The sequence below is a fragment of the Gossypium hirsutum genome, chromosome A01 (assembly GCF_007990345.1).
Source record: "Gossypium hirsutum isolate 1008001.06 chromosome A01, Gossypium_hirsutum_v2.1, whole genome shotgun sequence".
Taxonomy (NCBI): domain Eukaryota; kingdom Viridiplantae; phylum Streptophyta; class Magnoliopsida; order Malvales; family Malvaceae; genus Gossypium; species Gossypium hirsutum.
Window position 1 is genome coordinate 42,595,640 of NC_053424.1, and position 17,436 is coordinate 42,613,075.

General features: G+C 33.6%; 2 protein-coding genes across 2 annotated transcripts; one reads left to right on the forward strand and one right to left on the reverse strand.

Annotated features, from left to right (window-relative positions):
* The first annotated feature begins 225 nt into the window (after positions 1 to 225).
* LOC107918152 (transcription initiation factor IIB-2) lies at positions 226 to 8,921 on the forward strand. Its single transcript, XM_016847682.2, has 7 exons — positions 226 to 746; positions 1,342 to 1,366; positions 6,753 to 6,882; positions 6,975 to 7,105; positions 7,220 to 7,308; positions 8,175 to 8,251; positions 8,458 to 8,921. Exons 1-7 carry the CDS (start codon positions 394 to 396, stop codon positions 8,589 to 8,591), a joined length of 939 nt encoding a protein of 312 aa, XP_016703171.2. The 5' UTR covers positions 226 to 393; the 3' UTR covers positions 8,592 to 8,921.
* Positions 8,922 to 12,819: 3,898 nt separating this feature from the next.
* On the reverse strand, positions 12,820 to 16,409 carry LOC107916722 (UDP-URONIC ACID TRANSPORTER 1). The gene is made up of 4 exons (XM_016846077.2): positions 15,772 to 16,409; positions 14,593 to 14,696; positions 13,987 to 14,215; positions 12,820 to 13,222 (listed from the first exon to the last, which is right to left on the reverse strand). The coding sequence occupies exons 1-4, from the start codon at positions 16,231 to 16,233 to the stop codon at positions 13,076 to 13,078; spliced, it is 942 nt and encodes a 313-aa protein (XP_016701566.1). The 5' UTR covers positions 16,234 to 16,409; the 3' UTR covers positions 12,820 to 13,075.
* Between the last annotated feature and the right edge of the window lie 1,027 nt (positions 16,410 to 17,436).

Consider the following 17,436-nt stretch of genomic DNA (forward strand, 5'->3'; position numbering starts at 1 on the left):
AAAAATAAAAATGATCTTAAGGTTTAAATTCTAAAATTAAAAAAAAAGTGTATAGATGGGAAGCATATTTTAATTTCCAAAATCTAATTAATAAAAATAAGTAACCGAAGATTTGGTATTAATTGAAACAAGTAAATTCCAGTATAAGTAATAATAATTAATTTTTTTTATATTTTTATAAAATGTAAAATTATCTATAAATAAATTATCCATCCCCTCAAACGTTTGTTCCCAAGCAAAACATACTGAAAACAAAATCAAATAAATTAATTATTGAAAACTAGATTTTTAATCTAACAAAACGTTTCAATTTGCATATCACTTTGAAAGCAGTTTTTTGAGGTAAAAATCCCCCAATAAGAAGGGGAAAAGAAACAGTTAGCTGCTCCGGAAATGGCGGACGCGTTTTGTTCGGACTGCAAGCGGAACACGGAGGTCGTTTTCGACCATTCCGCCGGCGACACCGTCTGTTCGGAGTGCGGCTTGGTCTTAGAGTCACATTCTATCGATGAGACATCGGAGTGGAGAACCTTCGCCAACGAGTCCGGCGATAATGATCCCGTCCGTGTCGGCGGTCCCACCAATCCGCTTTTGGCGGATGGCGGTTTATCGACCGTAATCGCTAAGCCTAACGGTGCTTCCGGGGAGTTCCTTTCGTCCTCGTTGGGTCGGTGGCAGAATCGCGGGTCGAATCCGGATCGGGGGTTGATTCTCGCTTTTAAGACTATTGCTACAATGTCTGATAGGTATTCAAATTCCTTTTTTGGGGTTTTTGCATGGATTTGTTTGCAATTGGTTTTTGCTTGGTAGGAGTTCGTTTTTTTGGTAAACAATTTTAGGTAATTGAAAAACTGGATATTAATATTATGAATTTTGTGTGAAATTATTAGAGTTTTACTTGATTTGAGATTGATATGTCCATTGTTTCTGGGGAAAAATTAATGGGAAGGCCTTAGAGATTTTGAGGAATTCTGATCGATTTCATGGTTTTGGTTGCCGTTGCCATTTGAGAGAAGAGATACTTCAATTGTTGGTGAAGACAATTTATGATGCAGTTTCTTTTAACATGTCTACTTGTTTGTACTGAAGAAAATTATGGAACAATATTTTTCTTTTAAGAAAAATAGAATTGAAAAGCATAGCACTTTCCAATCAATTCTAATCTATGTGAATACTTTGTGAAAAGCTTTAAATACTAGCTTTCAATTAATATTCTATTTTAGGTGTACGGTTTTGTGTATTTCTTTGTTTTCCCCTTCCCTTTCTCAATGAAGGGGATTTCTATGCTTGAGAGAGTAATTTACCATGAAATGTTACTTATTGGTATAAATTATGTTTCAGGTTGGGTCTTGTTGCGACCATCAAGGTATGCTGCCTGATACAAATATAATTTGAATCATTTATGGTGTTTGAGCTTATTACGATGGACTAATGACATGTACATATTAATTGATATACTCCCATTTTGGTATTCATGTGTATGTATATTATTGATATAAGTTCGCATTGCTGCCATGGACCATATAAAGGGTATAAGATGTACTAAATCAATACTGAGTTGAAACAAAGTCAAATGTATAGGATGACAGACTCTATAAGATTTAGTTGTTTGAAATTGGATGCCTGTAGTGTAAATATTGGCAAATTTGTGGTAAATGAACCGACTAGAAATAAGGTATCAATATGAAACCCTAATCTCCATCATTGCTTATGACTTGAAAGCCTCAAATACATACAAATATAATCATAACCACTGCCACTCCCTTTCTCAATCACTGCATGAGTAGGGAGTTATCAAATTTAAACCCCAATTTTGTGCATGAGTTGAAAGCATGAAATACATAGCTCTTGCAGGTCCCTCTTAGAGTCCCAGTCTATGCATAAATAAAAGCAAGTTATAAATTTAAACCTCCATCCTATGTGTGCATTAGTAGACAGAAGCTTCTGCTGCTCTTAGTCACCTTGCAGTGAAGAAAGATGATTAAGTTAAGGCTGATGGCTGGAAAAGAAATCATCTTGTTTATTACTCAAAATTGTTGGTAAGGGTGTGTGATTTATAGACTTGAAGATGTAACTAGAGCTCTACCATCAATAGATAGGAAAAGTTACTGGACAATTATACATTATTGTTTGATATATTTATTATTTTACTTAATATTTGACTATCTTTATATATGGACACTATTTCAGTTGTATAAGAACTAAGACTTTATCCTTGATATGTATCAGAAAGCCATAAAACATAAAGATTTAAGTAACCATAGGAAGTTACTATGGAATAGAAGGCTAGGATGCAATGCTCTATAATTTGAAATAATTTCTTTTCATCTGGCCGCTTAAATTTTCTTGGAATCTCTACACCTAGTATTCTACTACTCAATGATTGTCTTCTAAAGATCATGTAGGAATATTCTGTAAATATTTTAGGAATATTTTGTAGATATTTTCTTTATTAAAATCCCCTATTTTAAGGGATCATATCTCCTATTTAGTATCTTTCCTAACTTAGAGTTTCCTAAAGTAGTGTCATAGGTTGTATATAAAAACTCTGATTTATGTTCTATTTAGTATAAAATACTCTGATTTCTACATGGTATCAGCTTAGGTTACGATTTCTTTTTCAACCTAGACCATGTCCGAAACTCCTCCTCCTACTTCGGAGATTACTTCAAATCCAGAAAATTTTTCTGGTTCCGATGCTCCATCAGATTCGTCTGGTCTGACTATCACCTGCCATCGATTGAATGGCAACAATTTTCTTGAAGGGTCTTGTGAAGGTAATCTGGTCATAAAAGATCCAGAAGGTAACCTTTCTTCTACTGCATTTTTCTCCTCCCAGTTAACTCCTAATTGGATCCTCGATTCTGGTGCTACGGATCATATGACTGGTAACAAGGCATTGTTTCACAATTTTTTCCATACCTTTGGTAAAGCTGTCAAAACGGCTGATGGTACCTTGTGCAAAATAGAGGGACATGGCACTGTTATTCTCAATGAACAGATTGCACTTAAAAATGTTCTCTTTGTACCAAATCTGGCGTGCAATCTCATCTCTGTTAGTAAATTGTCCACAGACTTGCACTACTCTGTAATTTTTAATGATCGTGATTGTACTTTGCAGGCATTGAACTCGAAGAAGATGATTGGTAAGGCTAGCTTGTATAATGGTCTCTACATCCTCCCTACCTCTCCTAAAATCGAGATCTCCAAGTCATTTACCGCTTTAGGAAAAGTTGATACTGTTATGTTATGGCACTTTCGTTTAGGCCATCCTAGTTTCCAATACCTTGCAAAATTGTTTCCTGCTCTATTCATTAATAAAAGGCCTAATTCTTTTTCTTGCAAAGTTTGCTCTCTTGCCAAACATACTAAATCATCTTATTTTCCTTCTACATACAAGCCTTCTTACCCTTTTGCTTTGATCCATAGTGATATTTGGGGCCCTTCTCGGGTGAAGAATGCTGATAATTGTAAGTGGTTTATCACTTTTATTGATGATCACAGTAGGATAACTTGGACTTATTTGCTGAAAGATAAATCTGAAACTGCTAGTGTTTTTGTGCAATTTTATAACATGGTTCTCACTCAATTTGGGTCTAAAATCCAGCTCTTTAAATCTGATAATGGCAGTGAATTTTTTGCTAGGTCTTTAGGTGATTTTTTTAAGGAAAAGGGCATAGTTCAGATTAGTTCTTGTGTTGGAACCCCACAGCAAAACGGCGTTGCCGAAAGAAAAAATAGGCACCTTCTTGAAGTTACTCGTTCTCTTCTATTTACCACTAATGTTCCTAAATATTTGTGGGGGGAAGCCTTATTAACTGCCACATATTTAATCAACCGGATGCCTAGTAAGGTTTTAAAATTTCAAACGCCTCAATCTATATTTTTGCAGCACTTTCCTCATTTTAAGCCTATCTCCTCCATTCTGCCACTTAAAATTTTTGGCTGCACTGTTTTTATCCAAAATATTGCTCCTAATAAGTCCAAGTTAGATCCTAAGTCTTTAAAATGTGTATTGGTTGGGTATTCTTCACTTAAGAAGGGTTATAAATGCTATCATCCTCCTTCTAAACGATTTTTCACCACTATGGATATAACATTTTATGAGCAGGATTCCTATTTCACTCAGGCTGAAATTCAGGGGGAAACATGGAGTGATTTTCAGCCACAACAGGTATCTCCTTCTAATCTTCATTCTCAACCTTCAGAATTGCCATCTTGTTCGCCATTACCTGCAGATCTGTCACCTGTGAATGCTCCCATTGATTCTCCTGTAGTACCTATGACTAATTCACCTACACCCACTTTAAACACTCTTCCTGAAAATACACCTACTCCAATTGACAGTCTTCAAAAAACACCATCACCCAAACAGCTTCGTGTCTACACAAGAAAAAGAAGACATATCCCTGAGACTGTTTTGCAATCTGATTCTTGCCGAGAATTGGATTTGGGTCCAGCTGCCGAAATGGAAGAAGAAATCAGTAAGTCCACTACTCTAGATGACTTTCCTATTGCTATTAGAAAAGGGGTTAGACAGTGCACCAAACATCCTATTGAAAAATTTACTGGTTATAATTCATTGATGCCGTCTTTTCAAGCATTTACAGCAACTTTGGATAAAGAACAGGTTCCCACAAGCATAGCTGAAGCTCTAAAGGATCCAAAATGGAGAAGGGCTGTTGAAGAGGAAATTTGTGCACTAGAGAAAAATGCTACTTGGACCATTACAGACCTTCCTCAAGGAAAAAAGGCTGTCGGCTGTAAATGGATCTTTGCTGTAAAGTATAACTCCAATGGCAGTATCCAACGATACAAAGCTAGACTAGTGGCCAGAGGTTTCACGCAAACATATGGGATAGACTTCACAGAAACTTTTGCACCTGTGGCAAAGCTTAACACTATTCGAGTACTCCTAAGTTTGGCTGTAAATTGCGATTGGAAATTACACCAACTTGATGTAAAAAACGCATTTCTTAATGGCAAGCTTGAGGAAGAAGTCTATGCAATTGCCACCTGGCTCAAAGTCTATTGAAGGTAGCAACAAGGTTTGCAAGCTCAACAAGTCTCTATACGGGTTAAAACAATCACCCAGAGCTTGGTTCGAGAGGTTCACTAAAGTCATTCTTCAAAATGGCTACAAGCAGTCCCTTGCCGATCATACGCTTTTCATCAAGGTAACTTCTACAAATAAGAAAGCTATCCTAATTGTGTATGTGGATGACATCATTCTTACTGGAGATGATGAGGAAGAGATTAGCAATTTGAAGAAGTTGTTAAACAGGGAATTCGAAACCAAGGACTTGGGAAAGCTAAGGTATTTCTTAGGAATGGAGGTGGCAAGATCAAAAGAAGGACTTGTGATCAACCAGAGAAAGTATGTACTTGATTTACTCAAAGAAACTGGTTTTCTTGGCTGTAAGCCGGCTGATACACCAATGGAGGCAAACTTGAGATTCAATAAAGAAGATGAGTCCTTAGTAGACAGAGAGAAATTTCAAAGGTTAGTTGGGAAACTAATCTACTTATCCTTGACAATGCCAGATATAGCTTTTCCCGTAAATGTGATAAGTCAACACATGACTAATCCTACTGAAGAGCATATGGCAGCAGCAAATAGAATTCTCAAGTACTTGAAGAAAACTCCAGGACACGGCTTAATGTTTAAGAAGACACAAGACAGAACTGTTAAGATTTTTACAGACTCTAGTTGGGCTGGAGATCTCACTGAAAGAAGATCCACTAGTGGGTACTGCACTTTTGTTTGGGGTAACCTTACAACTTGGAGAAGTAAGAAACTATCTGTTGTTTCAAGAAGTAGTGCTGAAGCTGAATTTAGAGCACTAGCTTTGGGGATATGCGAAGGAATTTGGCTACTTAAATTACTAAAAGAACTTGGCACAAATCAGGAGGATCACTTTGAAGTTTTGTGTGATAATCAATCTGCCATTCAGATTGCCAAGAACCCAGTTCAACATGACCGAACAAAGCATGTTGAAATTGATAGGCATTTTATTGCTGATCAAGTCAACAAAAAGACAGCCACTCTTTATTACATTCCTTCAGAAGGACAGATTGCAGACATTCTTACCAAGGCTTTGCCAAAACCTGTGTTCAATAAATTCCTATTCAAGCTGGGATTATACAATGTATATTCTCCAGCTTGAGGGGGAGTGTAGGAATATTCTGTAAATATTTTAGGAATATTTTGTAGATATTTTCTTTATTAAAATCCCTTATTTTAAGGGATCATATCTCCTATTTAGTATCTTTCCTAACTTAGAGTTTCCTAAAGTAGTGTCATAGGTTGTATATAAAAACTCTGATTTATGTTCTATTTAGTATAAAATACTCTGATTTCTACAGATCACCACTAATAATGAGCATGTTTATGTTTCTAAAAGAAAATTATTTTGCATTTGAAGTATTTGTTTCAAGCTAATTTAGGGTTGCCAGTGACGTCTTGGTTTAATGGCAAGGAGGAGGCTATGGGGCTTTGAGATCCCTAGTTTGAGTCTCACCATGTGTGGGCTTAGTGTATTGTGGAGATGTACAGATGTATTCTGGTTTTTTGGTTTGATAGTTTAACATAGTTATTTATCTCTTCAATGATATATGAATGTAATGATTGATTATGACTGTAATTAGTTCTTTTTATGGTTGTATTTCGGAAAAGAAACGAAAAGAAAAAGAAGCTAAATTTAGAGTTTTCATATTAATGGCTGTGATTTTTGGGGCTTTTGCCTTTGAAGGATCGAGCCAATGAGATATATAAGAAGGTGGAAGACCAGAAGTCTAGTAGAGGAAGAAATCAGGATGCATTGTTGGCTGCTTGCCTTTACATTGCTTGTCGACAAGAGGACAAGCCACGCACTGTCAAGGGTACAGCCTAAGATTCTTTTAACATCTGGATGCTTCATGATTTATCTTTACTAATGTCTATGAGCTTCCTTGAACCTGTGGATTTCAAATAGAAATTTGCTCTGTCGCCAATGGAGCGACAAAGAAAGAAATTGGCCGAGCAAAAGAATACATAGTGAAACAACTGGGATTGGAGACTGGTCAGTCTGTGGAGATGGGAGCCATACATGCTGGTGACTTCATGGTGAGTTCCTCTCTTTGCCATATGTTTGGGAGCATTTCCATGGTTGAATATTGAATAATTTATTTTTGCTTACCATTTATGGTTGCTGCTGACTTTATTTTGTTTAATTATTAGAGGCGTTTTTGTTCCAATCTTGGCATGAATAATCAAGCAGTTAAAGCTGCCCAAGAAGCAGTTCAGAAGTCTGAGGAGTTTGATATAAGGTCGCTATTATTCTAATCTCATCATGAAGCTGTGAGCCTAAATAGAATTTCTTTTAGCCTTTTCCTTTCAAACGAATTTAAATATGGCTTGGTTAATTCTGTATAGACCTATGTGACTTGACTCTTAAATTTTCTTTTAGTACCTATGTTTGACCTATATCTGGACATAGGTGTGAATATAATGACCCTCCAAATATCTGGACAACTTGGAAAAAATTATCCGTGCCTGTATTCAACATTTGCCCAAATCTGAGTAACATACGTGACATGTCTGGATTATCAAGTTAACAGAATGGTTGATTAGGAAATGGGGATTTAAGTTGATTAACTGCTTGATTGGGAAAGAATTAGAAATGTTTGAGTTATTATTCGAATGGTGAACTAAAGAAAAAGAAGCTGATAGAGCAGTAACTGACAAATATGGTTGAGATTTTGCAATAATTGCTTACTTTTTAAAGATTATTATTATAATGGTGACTTGTGAAAAGCTGGTAGTGAGAAGCAACACCTTTTGGGGATATGGATGCTTGTAAGTATCTTTGTATTTATTTTCTAGAAATCATTAGTCAACTTCATTGATGGTTCGGGTATTCCATGTTCTTGCCGATTAGGTTGATCCTTGCAACCAAATTGTTCATTCAATTCGGTTACTTGTCTTTTGCATGTTTTGGAAAGTTTAAAGACACTGAAAGGAAAAGAAATAAAATAAAATGATTCTCCTTGACATTATTCCATGACTTCTCACAGATGTCATCTTATTTTCTCCCATTGTTTATCTTTACTGCTTTTTAACTCTTGGAGCTGGATAAGATGAATGTTTTATTCACTTAATATATACTTGCTAACAATTTGCATAATTTTCGCAGGCGGAGCCCTATATCAATTGCAGCTGCAGTTATTTATATAATAACACAGCTTTCGGATGATAAGAAGCCACTTAAAGGTTTGATATTATTTCCTTCGTACTTATTAACTAAAACTAAGATGTTTCATGTACTACTTTTAGGTGCTGAGGTTTTATATCGAATAACCCAACGTGGTGTCTAAGCAATGTGTTTGTGTATTAAAATTAAAAAACAAAAACAGTGACATCAAAAAATTTTGAGCTACTGTTATGTTTCTCTGAATAATGAACAAATGAATGCGCAGATATTTCTGTTGCTACGGGAGTTGCAGAAGGGACAATCCGAAATTCATACAAGGATCTTTATCCCCATGTGTCCAAGATAATACCAAACTGGTATGCCAAGGAAGAAGATCTCAAGAACCTATGCAGTCCTTGAATTACAGAACAGACAATAATGGAGATACCACAAACAAAACCCTCAAAGTGCTGAGTTCTCTCTCTCGGGAACTCGTGGAACTCTCGGTACATTCCGATAATGATCTTTTTTTTTTTTAATCCTTTTTCATTTTTCTTGCATAACTCCGCCCGTGCAAGTAGAGACAAAGGGGGGAAGGGCGGAAATGTGGAAAAAGAAGTCTATGGTATTTACTGATTAATTTTTATGCATGTTTGAAGTTTTAGCAAATATTTTGAGGCTGTATCATTGATGTTTATCACCTATAATTTATTCCACTAGTTAACCCTTAAAAGGGCCATAACTCAACAACCATTTGGCCTCTAAACCCGTACAAAATAAAGACTATATTTGAAAATACCGCAAAAAAGTCTTGCAGGGAAATCCCCAACTGTTGAAATGATTGTAAGGTCTGTTGAAGGTCGGTATCCCTTGTTTTAGGATAGAACCACTGATTGATTTTGAATAGATTTGTTTTGGTTGGAGTGGATTAGTTGGTGGATTTATTTTAGAAAATAAGTATAAAGTGATTATGGTAATTGTTTGCTTCTATTTTACCTATTATATGAAATTATCATTTTACTCTTAAATATATAATTATTACAATAATAAAATATACTAATGTGTAATAGAATAATTGTATTTTTATTTTAATTTTTTTTAAAGAATTATATTTAAATAGTAACTTAACCTTAAAAAATTAAAAATGTTAGATATAATAATAGTTTTCAAAGTTATATATCCATAAGAGAGTGAAGTGTGTGGTGGAGTAAAACATACTTACCGTGAGGTGATGATAAATTTGATAATATTCACTTTTGTCCTACTCCTTTGCTATATTATTTACCACTTTCGTCGTCCTGTAAAATTTTCATGTTTGAATTTGTTTAATTAAAATTTGTAAACTTTGATTGAGTATTTTAAATATTTTAATTAATTTAATGTTGTAAAAATATATTTGAGAACCATTACATTCGTGATTTTTAAATTTTTTTTAAGTGTTTATCAATAATAAGAGAATATGACTATCAAAAGTCAAAATCTGACCAGTGTATTTGGATAATAATTATATTATTTTTATGTTTATTTTTTAAAAAATTAATTATAAATATATTAATAAATTTTGAAAAGGGTCTCAAAAACAAATCCTAGCCGCCACCCAATGCACCGCCATTTACCACTGTTCATGGTACTGTAGCAATCCTGAAATGGTGTATTAAATCGAAAGCCTATTTATTGGCGTCTTTGAGTTGCCATTCAGTATGGGCCACCCACGCAAGAAGAGATTAAGATTGGATATCATGTCACTTTTTAAGTCAATTTTTGGTATCTGAGTCAAATTCACGTGTATTATTTTAAGTGTACAATTTCCTTACTTTTATTAACTCCAAACCGCATTAATTAATGTAACATCAATAAAGACAATGAGATTTTTAGCGTATACAACCAAGGTAATAATAAACTATAACCAAGGATATCATACAATATAATACATATTTCTATTACGCACATGCCATACACTTTATAATATGAATAAATCTATTTATGTGATACACATGACAGACAATAACTAAAGAAATCTAAACTTGTCATACTCTTTGATACAAACAATAATCATATTTCAACAAATAAATTCAAACCTATCATACACTTTAATACAAACAAATCCATTTATGTGATGTACATGACAGACAATAGCCAAAGAAATCCGAACATGCCATACTCTTTGATACAAAAAAAAATCATATTTCAACAAATAAATTCAAACCTGCCATACACTTTAATACAAACAAATCCATTTATTTGATACACATGACAGACAATAATCAAAGAAATCTAAACTTGCCTTACTCTTTGATACAAATAATAATCATATTTTAACAAATAAATTCAAACCTGCCATACACTTTAACACAAACAAATCCATTTATGTGATGCACGTGATAGACAATAACAAAAAAATCCAAACCTACCATACTCTTTGATACAAATAATAATCATATTTCAACAAATAAATCTAAACCTATCATATACTTTAATACAAAAAAGAATCATAAACCTATGCCACAATAAAGGCAGTGGGATCTTTGGCATACATAATCTAAGTCCACATGTCATACACTTTAATGCAAATAAATCTATTTTTGACATAAACCTTAAGCAATTCCTTAAACAAAATCCAACAAAAAATTATAAACTCATTGAATTTAAACATACGCAGTGCATAAATCTCATGCAAATGCAACATATTTCAACAAAGGAATCCGAAAAACCAAAAACCCAAATCCCCTTAAATCTAAAAAATCATAAACCAACAAAGAAATTTACTCGTAACAACAGATGCAACACCATCGGCTGGTTCTCTTCTATTAACCATTATGACAATTTTCTCTTTAATCTTGGAATCTTTTGTTGTTTTTTTTTTCTCCCGATCGCTTTTCTCCAAAATTTCAATCATTCCCTTTCCCTTAAAATTTCAATCGTTCAATCGTCCAACCATTTTCTCTAAAAATTTCAATTAATTCCAATTGTCTCTTTTCTTCTTTTTTTGTCAGCCCTTCCCTAAACCTCGAAAATTAAGACCTTTCGGCTTCTCATATCCACCATGGCAAGTTAATTGGCCACATCACCTATTCTATTAGGCTTGTTACCGAAAATGTTAGTGGGTTATTGATTTGGCACTTTTCAATAACATTAGTGACTGATTTTTTTCTTTTTAAAGTTTAGTGATTGAATTACAACTTTTCAAAATCTAGTAATTGCAAATGTGCTTTACCCTTAAACAAATTTAAAAAAAAAAGGAAGACGTGAAAGAAAGTAGAAAAAGAATTATTTTTTAATTTTAATATATTTTTAATATTTAATATTTTTTAATTTTTAAAAAATTTAATTCAAAATACCATTTCATCAATGACGTGTCTCGAAACCTTAGCAATGTCATCAATTAAAGTGGCATGTTATGCCAGACAAAATTGCTAACAATGGACTAACGGTTTCTATCTATTTTGGCTTTATTTGAAAATTTTTACGTCGTTGTGGGTGAGGTTGCAACAAAAAAACAAGTGAAGGGCCAAAGTGAAAAATACAAAAAGTTGAGAGTGAATTTTGAAATTCTGCCTTTTTTTAAAAAAAAATTCAAAGGTGTTTTCTGAAGGACTTTACTTACCTAAGTTTTATGGGAAATCATAGACTAATTTTGTCCACTATCATTTTAATTCGAATTTTTTAAAATAATTTAATAATTAGCCTAATTCTTTTTCTGGATTGTTAATCCTGATTTAGAGTTAATAACCTGGTTTTAAAATTGAATTTTGAAATTAGGTTTTCTAACTGGAGTTCTAAAATTGGGTTTTAAATTTTAATTTGGATACTTGAGCTCACGTTTCAAATTTCGCTATTAGATTTTAAATTTAATTATTGTGGACGTAGGAAATGGAAATGAAATAAATTTATTTTCATTTTACATAGAAAAAATAAAAAGAAATGCAAGTTATTTTAAAAATTATAGAAAATTAATTTTTTCTTAATTTTCAATTTTAGAAGTAATCAATAAAAAAATTGTTTTTAATTAACCCATTTTCTAAGATCAAATCTAGAAAGCTCTTAAAGCGGAATGGTCCATCTAAGATTAAGGTTAATTAACCATTGAATCAAAGCTCTCCCTAATTTGATTGTATCAACAAAAAAGAAATAGAACTCGTTACTCAAGATTAAGTCTCAGCCACACTTGAAGTGAGCCACATTGACCCAAGGCTAAGTTTAAACGACCTTTGGATCAAATCTTCGATACTAATTTTCAAGCTCATATCTCAATGATATTTGAATCAAAGTCATTGATATCATATCACATTCTCAAGTAATAAATTCTTCAATTTTGTTTTCAAGATCAAATCTCGAAAATCTAAATGACACTTGGATAAAAGCTATATTGGAAAAAAGAATCAAAAGATTTTCCAAAAATTATAACCCAACTTTTATAAATAATTTTTTTTATTTGTCCCAATTCTTTTACAAATTACAAATAAAAAGAAAGCCTCAACTCCCTAACTTAAGATTGTGTCTAACATATCAAATCATAATCATAAATGAGTTTGAGCCCATATAATTTTAAGACTCTAACGAGATTTTTAACCCTTACTCTAGATAAATCTTTACCTCAAGATAGGGTTCTTAGGTTGTATGCATTGAGGAGTGGGAAATAGTTGAGGTATTTGTGCAAAAAGAAACAAATATCATGGAAATGTGTGACAAGTCTTCCATCATCCAATGCTTTAAAAGGGAAGCAAATGCTGAAAAATAAAAAATAAATAGAAGCAAGATTTATTGCCTATGTAATGTAGGCAATTTAATTGTATAAATTAAAACCTCTCCCCTTCACACTCTTCTTATCTCTACAAATACACCAATGTACCTAAACTCTACCTATTAACCTCACTATCTTCTTTACCCAAACACCATCCAACCATTTATCTAAACCTCCGCTTTGCTTCTCCATAAGCCACGACGCCAAGTATTGTCATCGTATATCCGCCAATGCCAACAGCTGTGACGGGATTTCTAAACAAAAGTATTGAGATAACAACAGCCACTGCACCTTTTGCATTGCCTAATACCTGAATCACAATATCATCATCCGTAAGGAAATGCAAGAACCGGTCGGAAAACACTAACGATGGACAAAGTACGTAAAAGAAAATGCCGTATCCATGACAAGTGTTAGTTCAGCTTTCGGCTATATAGGTATTATACAAGAGAGTGCTAAAGGATATAGAATGTGCGGTTTCGACTTTCAAGTGTCCATTTCCAACTCAGGATTCCTTCCCGCCACTTAAGAACATGGTAGATTAGGCCAAGCTTGAATCTGGCCAGGTTTTTGTAATCCAGACTAGCCCGGGTTACATATCATCAAGCTCTTATTTAACCTAAAATATATGGGCTCGGCTAGAGTGTAAGTGTTAGATATGGGTATATGTTCAACAAGGGAATGTTCAAAATTTCTAGGTTTTTCCACGTTTTTGAAGAGTCCTTGAAGAGCTATGTCCTTGTTGCCATATATATCCAAATGAAGAGTTGGACAACATATCGAATGATTGCAAAACAGTCTTCTTATTTTTCTTTTTTCTTTTTTTGAAAAGTGACCTAACCCAAACATCCGGGATGAGTTTATTGCATACAAGTTTCACAGATTATAGCTATACTAGTGCTTCTACTTCGTGCAATTCAAACAGTCAATAGGAAGCGGCTCATGCCATCAATGAGAATACCTTGATGAATTGACTCAAGACACTCTTTAGTGCTTAAGGTCAATATGTCCTACTGTAATCCATAGAAATATATATATCCAAAAAAAACTAGATGAAGGAAGAAGAGATTGAACCTGGAGTGTCAATGCACTTGTATGTTTAGTCACCAAGAAGTTCGATAAGTTAGCTGAATATGCGAGTGTGGAATTAATGAAAAGAAGCAGCCACATGTATCTATGTTGTCTTCCAAGTGATATGATGACTTCTAACACGTTTGGCTCCATTATAAGTGCAGTAGGCACTAAAACTAGAACTGCAATTGGGGACATGTATAGTAGCAAATTCATCGAGTTCAACATTTCCCTGCAAGAACAAAACAACAGCACAAGCAATTACGTTACAAGGGAAAGACAAAAGGAAATGCTTATAGGGAAAAAAAAAAAAAGACCCGGCAGCCGGGCGAGAGAGGAATTCATGAAAGACATAACATGAAAATTGATTCTCTTTAGCAGACGGCAACAGTAGACAATGATGGTAAATTAAACTACAAGGCCGAGCACTAACAGGAGAGTGATAGCTTCCTCTCATATGACTCTGGAAACTCGCCATGATCAGGGAATAAAAAGGAAAAACAAAACTAAAAGCACTAACTTCTATAGCAGCGACTAATCTATAGACCGAACACGTAAAGAAATGTGCAAATTGCAGATGATAAACAAATAGAAACAGAAGTGTTATACCCTTCTGAAGAAAGCAGAATGCCCTGAAGAACAGATTTGAAGGCCCTTGCAGCAGTTGCACTTATGCACATAATGAATCCGAACCAGTGAAAAGCCGGTTCGCCCTGCAACCCATAATCAAATTCAAAGGTTAGAAGTTCGTTAATGATTTAACCAAATGAGCTTGTAATGAAAGAAAGCCTAGAACTACAGAATGTTACTTAGAGCTCGTTGTCTCTTTCCTAGCTAATAACAAATCATAAATGCCTCAAAAAAAATGCACTCATATATACACGGCAAAAATAACGTTTCAACAATAGGATCTGCTGGATCAAAGGTCAACTTATACATCAAAGAAGGCATTACCAATGAACAGATCGAAGATCTTGAGCCAGTTTGTTTTGTTTCCTCTTCTAGAATTTTAAGACTCTCGAGCTAATTTTGCTTATATAAGCTATGCATCTCAGGATATGCTCCGAGATATGGCTAATCACAATGCAGTCAGTATCTGTTGTATATATACTTTGGTACCGTATAGATACCGATCTAACTTCACGATATAAGATTTTACTAAGACTTACAGTAAAAGAGCAGTCCTGCAATATTTCTTAAATAAAAAAACTATGTTCTTCTACACTATTTCTTTCTTTAAGTACCCATGTCCGGCACCCCCAAAATCCATAGAAATATCAACACATACAAGTCAAATACATACTCGACACTCCCACTCGAGTCCAAGTAAAATAACCATAAGACAACATCTGTAAATGATACAAATATTTTCTGGTTTTGTTGTTTCAATTACTGAAACTAATTACTTATTTAAGCATAATATAGACTAATTAGTGAAAATGAAAGACATTTTTTCGAATAAATTGAAATGTTACTCTTGTCGGATGTGACTATCGGATATGGATACATATCGACACGAATATGATTAGATTTAGAGAATCCTTAAAGATCAGGTCCTCATAAATGGATGTCTGTACTTAAGAAAAATAAAGATTCACTGTTTATACAATATTGAAAGATCAAAGCATACATTTACAACTAATTATCATTCACAAATAACATCAATATAATCTCAGATCTATCATCGGTCACCACATATACATCAAAAACAAATTTGTGAAATGAATTTCAAACCAAGCATCATCATAAGATCCAAAAGAGCTGGAAAATTGAATGAAAGGAACATACCCCACTGGCAATGACAACCCCAGTAACAACAGGGACTAAAGCAGCATAAGTAACCCAAGCTTCTCTCTTGAAAGTCATCAAGTAAGCAAACAAGGCAGTGAAAAATGGTGTAGTGGCACCAACAGCCTGGTTAAAGGAAACAGGGAGGTACCTCAAAGAGATATTACCCCCAACAACTGAACAACAAAAGACAACACTTAAAGTAGCAATCTTTAGGAACTGAGGCCTGGATTTGATTGGTTGGAGAGGGACAAGCTTGATGAAAACAATGGAGATGTAGCTGAAGAAAGCACAAGCTGACATGTGACACATTGTTAGAAAGATTGGGAATTTGAAACCATAGTTTGAGAGCAAGTATTTGTTTAAGAGAAGAACTCCAATGTTTGAGGAGTACCATAGGATTATGAGTGAAGCTATGAAAAGGGTTTGCTTTTTTGATGATGGCTGTTGGGTTGATGACATTTTTGGAGATTTTCAAGGTTCAGAGAGAAAAGGGTTGGATCTGTTTTGTATGAACTCGATGAAGAAGAAGAAGAAGAAGAGGACGATGTGAAGAAGATGCTGTCACCTGAGCTTCAATGGAATTTTGGATTTATTTTTTTTATGGTTCTTCTTTATTTTCATTCATGTTTGTTAACACTTTTTTTTTTAAATTTATGTTAATTCTAATTTTAAAATTAAATTATAAAAATGGGTTATTTCATTTTTCTTTAAAATATAAATCATTTCTGCTTTTTAATGAGAAAATTTATTTCCCCTATTTTACCTACCCGGTAGTATATGTTGTTCAACTTTCAAAATCATAAACATTGCCCTTTAACAACATTCTTTTTCCATTTAAATTTAGTAAATTTTGATTTTACAGTTTTCCTATCATTTTATCATTTGATTGATATACAAGTTATAGAATTTTTTCAATTTTACAAATTTAATTTAAAATTGTTATGTGTCTTTATTTATTATTTATTAAATAAGGGCATCTAAAATTATTTTTTAATCTCGGTTGTGAGTTGAAAATTTTGAAAATTTTCATATTTAATTGTGATTAATTTAATTAGAAAAATACGATGTCACCTTATTGTTCGTAATTCAGAGTGCCACGTGTATTCTAGAGTTGTACTTTGAGCGGTCTCTGTCGGTAGACTGCTTACGAAGAAATCAAGTTCAATTTCATTTTTTGATAAAACATTATTATTTTATCTACAATTTGTTGAGCCAATTTCAACTCATTTATCCTGACTTGGCATATCCTCAATATACTTAATTATCATTTATTCTACTAATTACATTTTATTACTTAATCTCACAATTAACTTAGAAAGCAACTTTTATTTTCTATCAATTTCTTTTAATTCCCTCTTCCTTGGCAAAACTTAATTCATAACACTAATAACAATCTCCATTTTGTTCAAGATAATAATAACAATAATAAATCTCATCAAACTTACTACATCTATTTTCAAGTTAAGGAGTCCTATTGAATTCTGGATTTAGTGACTAAATCCTTTTGACTTTCGACCGAATCATTTTCTCCGTTATTCTTGAACTCTTATATGCCAATAGACTAGGCTTTTATCAATAGCCGAACACAAAATGAAAAACGTAATTTTTCTAGTGGGGAAAGTAACTTTTTCTATGGTAGTAAAAACTAAAAATTTGTAGCCA

What these genes read in the sequence shown, in the direction of transcription:
- LOC107918152 (XM_016847682.2), top strand. Translation starts at nt 394, where the DNA reads ATGGCGGACGCGTTTTGTTCGGACTGCAAGCGGAACACGGAGGTCGTT. An exon ending in ATTGCTACAATGTCTGATAG is followed by an intron (nt 747 to 1,341) that starts GTATTCAAATTC and finishes ATTATGTTTCAG; the next exon opens with GTTGGGTCTTGTTGCGACCA. An exon ending in TGATAAGAAGCCACTTAAAG is followed by an intron (nt 8,252 to 8,457) that starts GTTTGATATTAT and finishes ATGAATGCGCAG; the next exon opens with ATATTTCTGTTGCTACGGGA.
- LOC107916722 (XM_016846077.2), bottom strand. Translation starts at nt 16,233, where the DNA reads ATGTCATCAACCCAACAGCCATCATCAAAAAAGCAAACCCTTTTCATA. An exon ending in GGGTTGTCATTGCCAGTGGG is followed by an intron (nt 14,697 to 15,771) that starts GTATGTTCCTTT and finishes TATGGGTTGCAG; the next exon opens with GGCGAACCGGCTTTTCACTG. An exon ending in ATTCTGCTTTCTTCAGAAGG is followed by an intron (nt 14,216 to 14,592) that starts GTATAACACTTC and finishes TTGTTCTTGCAG; the next exon opens with GGAAATGTTGAACTCGATGA.